The sequence below is a fragment of the Cynara cardunculus genome (assembly GCF_001531365.2).
Source record: "Cynara cardunculus var. scolymus isolate 2C chromosome LG 10, CcrdV1, whole genome shotgun sequence".
Classification (NCBI taxonomy): Eukaryota; Viridiplantae; Streptophyta; class Magnoliopsida; order Asterales; family Asteraceae; genus Cynara; species Cynara cardunculus.
The window spans coordinates 11,634,198-11,636,227 of record NC_037537.1 but is presented as its reverse complement, the minus strand read 5'-3'; the positions used below and the strand labels follow the sequence as shown (position 1 = coordinate 11,636,227).

The 2,030-nt window shown below is 35.4% G+C and overlaps 1 protein-coding gene across 1 annotated transcript; it reads left to right on the top strand.

The window, feature by feature from the left end:
- The first annotated feature begins 473 nt into the window (after positions 1–473).
- LOC112519438 (protein BPS1, chloroplastic-like) lies at positions 474–1,615 on the top strand. Its single transcript, XM_025127551.1, has one exon. It carries the CDS (start codon positions 521–523, stop codon positions 1,427–1,429), a length of 909 nt encoding a protein of 302 aa, XP_024983319.1. The 5' UTR covers positions 474–520; the 3' UTR covers positions 1,430–1,615.
- Positions 1,616–2,030: the final 415 nt, after the last annotated feature.

Sequence of the window (2,030 nt, the reverse complement as noted above, 5' to 3'; positions counted from 1 at the left end):
AACACTCTAAAATGTTTATTATCGATATGACATCAAAATAAATCAAAATAAATCAAAAAATTATCTTTACGAGGAATCTCATACAACTAATTAGTATTTTATTAAAAGTAGATGGTATTGGGGTAGTTGCGCCGTTCACCAACACTAGTATTTTATTAAAAGGACATGGTATTGGGGCATGACATCATCTTCTATTTACTTGTTATTCATTCATCATCCTCCCACAGAAACAAACAAATGGAAGCAGGTGATGAATATGCGAATGAGTAATCGAAAAGCAAATCCATCAACAAAAACGTGTGCCCGGAAACCCGTGTGGTATTAAAATATAAGCTTCTAATGGATAAGAACCTTTGACCATTTTCACAAATTCAAACTTGTTCATTGTTTTGTGATCATCAATCTTCCAGGATGCTGCTCGATCGCAACTGTATATCATCACAATAAACCACTAACCCAAATTTCTATATAAACCTAAACCCTCAAGTAATTTGACCATATCTCAAGTCAAATTAAATCAATGCTTTTCCACTTGCAAACACTTGGGTTCTCTCACAAATTGCATAATCGCCATTGCCGGATGTCTGAAACCTCCTTACGAGCTTTCCGATTGGTGGTCGCCGGAAACTTACACCAGGTGTTGGAAAGTTTGAAACTTGGATCAGAAATCTTGTCGTTAAGATGGATCCACCAATGTTTTCAGATGTTAACCATATTCAACGATGCTTTTGCGAAGCTGATGGTGGAGATTGATTATCCGGTGAGTGAATGGGAACCTGGTTCGATTGATGAGTATTTTGACTACAGTATTAACTTGTTGGAGCTCCTTAATTCCATCAGTTCTTCTCTTTCTCATCTTAATCAACATTGGGTTTTACTCTCTCATGCTTTGAGAATCATGGAAACCTCCCCAGATCTTGCTGTCGAACGTTTGAAAGAAATCAAATATTCACATGATTCTATCAAGGAGCTCACAAGAGCTAGAGCTGGAGCTGACGGACGCCATGGAAAGGGAAATGGAAAAGGAAGGATCTTTCATGAAGCTATCTTGATCTTGAAAACTACTGGATTTTGGGTATGTGGGGTTGTATTATCGGGTTTAAAGAGTGATAATAAGCCGATGATGGAGATCAACGCAGATTCTCCGTTGGTGGCTTTGGATTTGATCTTCAGGAAGAAGATGATGGAAGAAGGGGGATTGGTGAAGGAATTGGAAAGGGTGAATGAAATTGTGCGTTTGATTACTTCAAGTGGAAGTGGAAATGGGAATGGAAATGGCGATTCCGATGCTGCAAAGGAACTGAAGGCAGGATTGGAGGTATTTGGGAATGGATTGAAGGGTTTAAAGGAAGAAGAAGAAGGTCTATTTGCAGAGATTATGGCTGCTAGGAATGAAGTGCTTGAAACACTTAGAAGGAATAATAATTAGTGGAAACTAATCTCTGTTCTTATTTTGTATAAATGTTAAAGTTCTTTATTTAGATTGTAAATTGTTGTAATGTTTTCATTTCATTATTTGTTTAAACCAAGATATAGAACATTAATTTCATGTGTAGAAACAACACGGTTTATTTTAAGTTGGATATATATATAATATACAACGTTTATTTCGTAATATTTTTTTAGAGTGAACTACATTTTGCTCGATTGTTTCGCATGGTAGACTATATTTTGCATTTTGGTTGAAATGGGCCTCTAGTCCTGACTTCATTAGTTAAAGTGTCGTTAATTGAAGTGTGCTTTTATCATATAAGTTTTTCATTCATTTTCATCAAACAACGTTTTCATAATATACTTTGTTATGTAATTCAAAATTTGTGATTAGTTAGTCGGGTGCCAATTGTTGGACAAACATTAGACTTGCTTCTATCTATTTGCAGTTGGGTTATCAATTCTTGGGCAAACATTAGGCTTGCTTTTATTCATTTGTTGGGTCAATTATTGGGAAAACATTAGGCTTGATCGTATTTGAAAACATTCGTTTCATAGCAGTTATGTTGTCGAAAAAAAACATATGTTTTTGTTTTAAA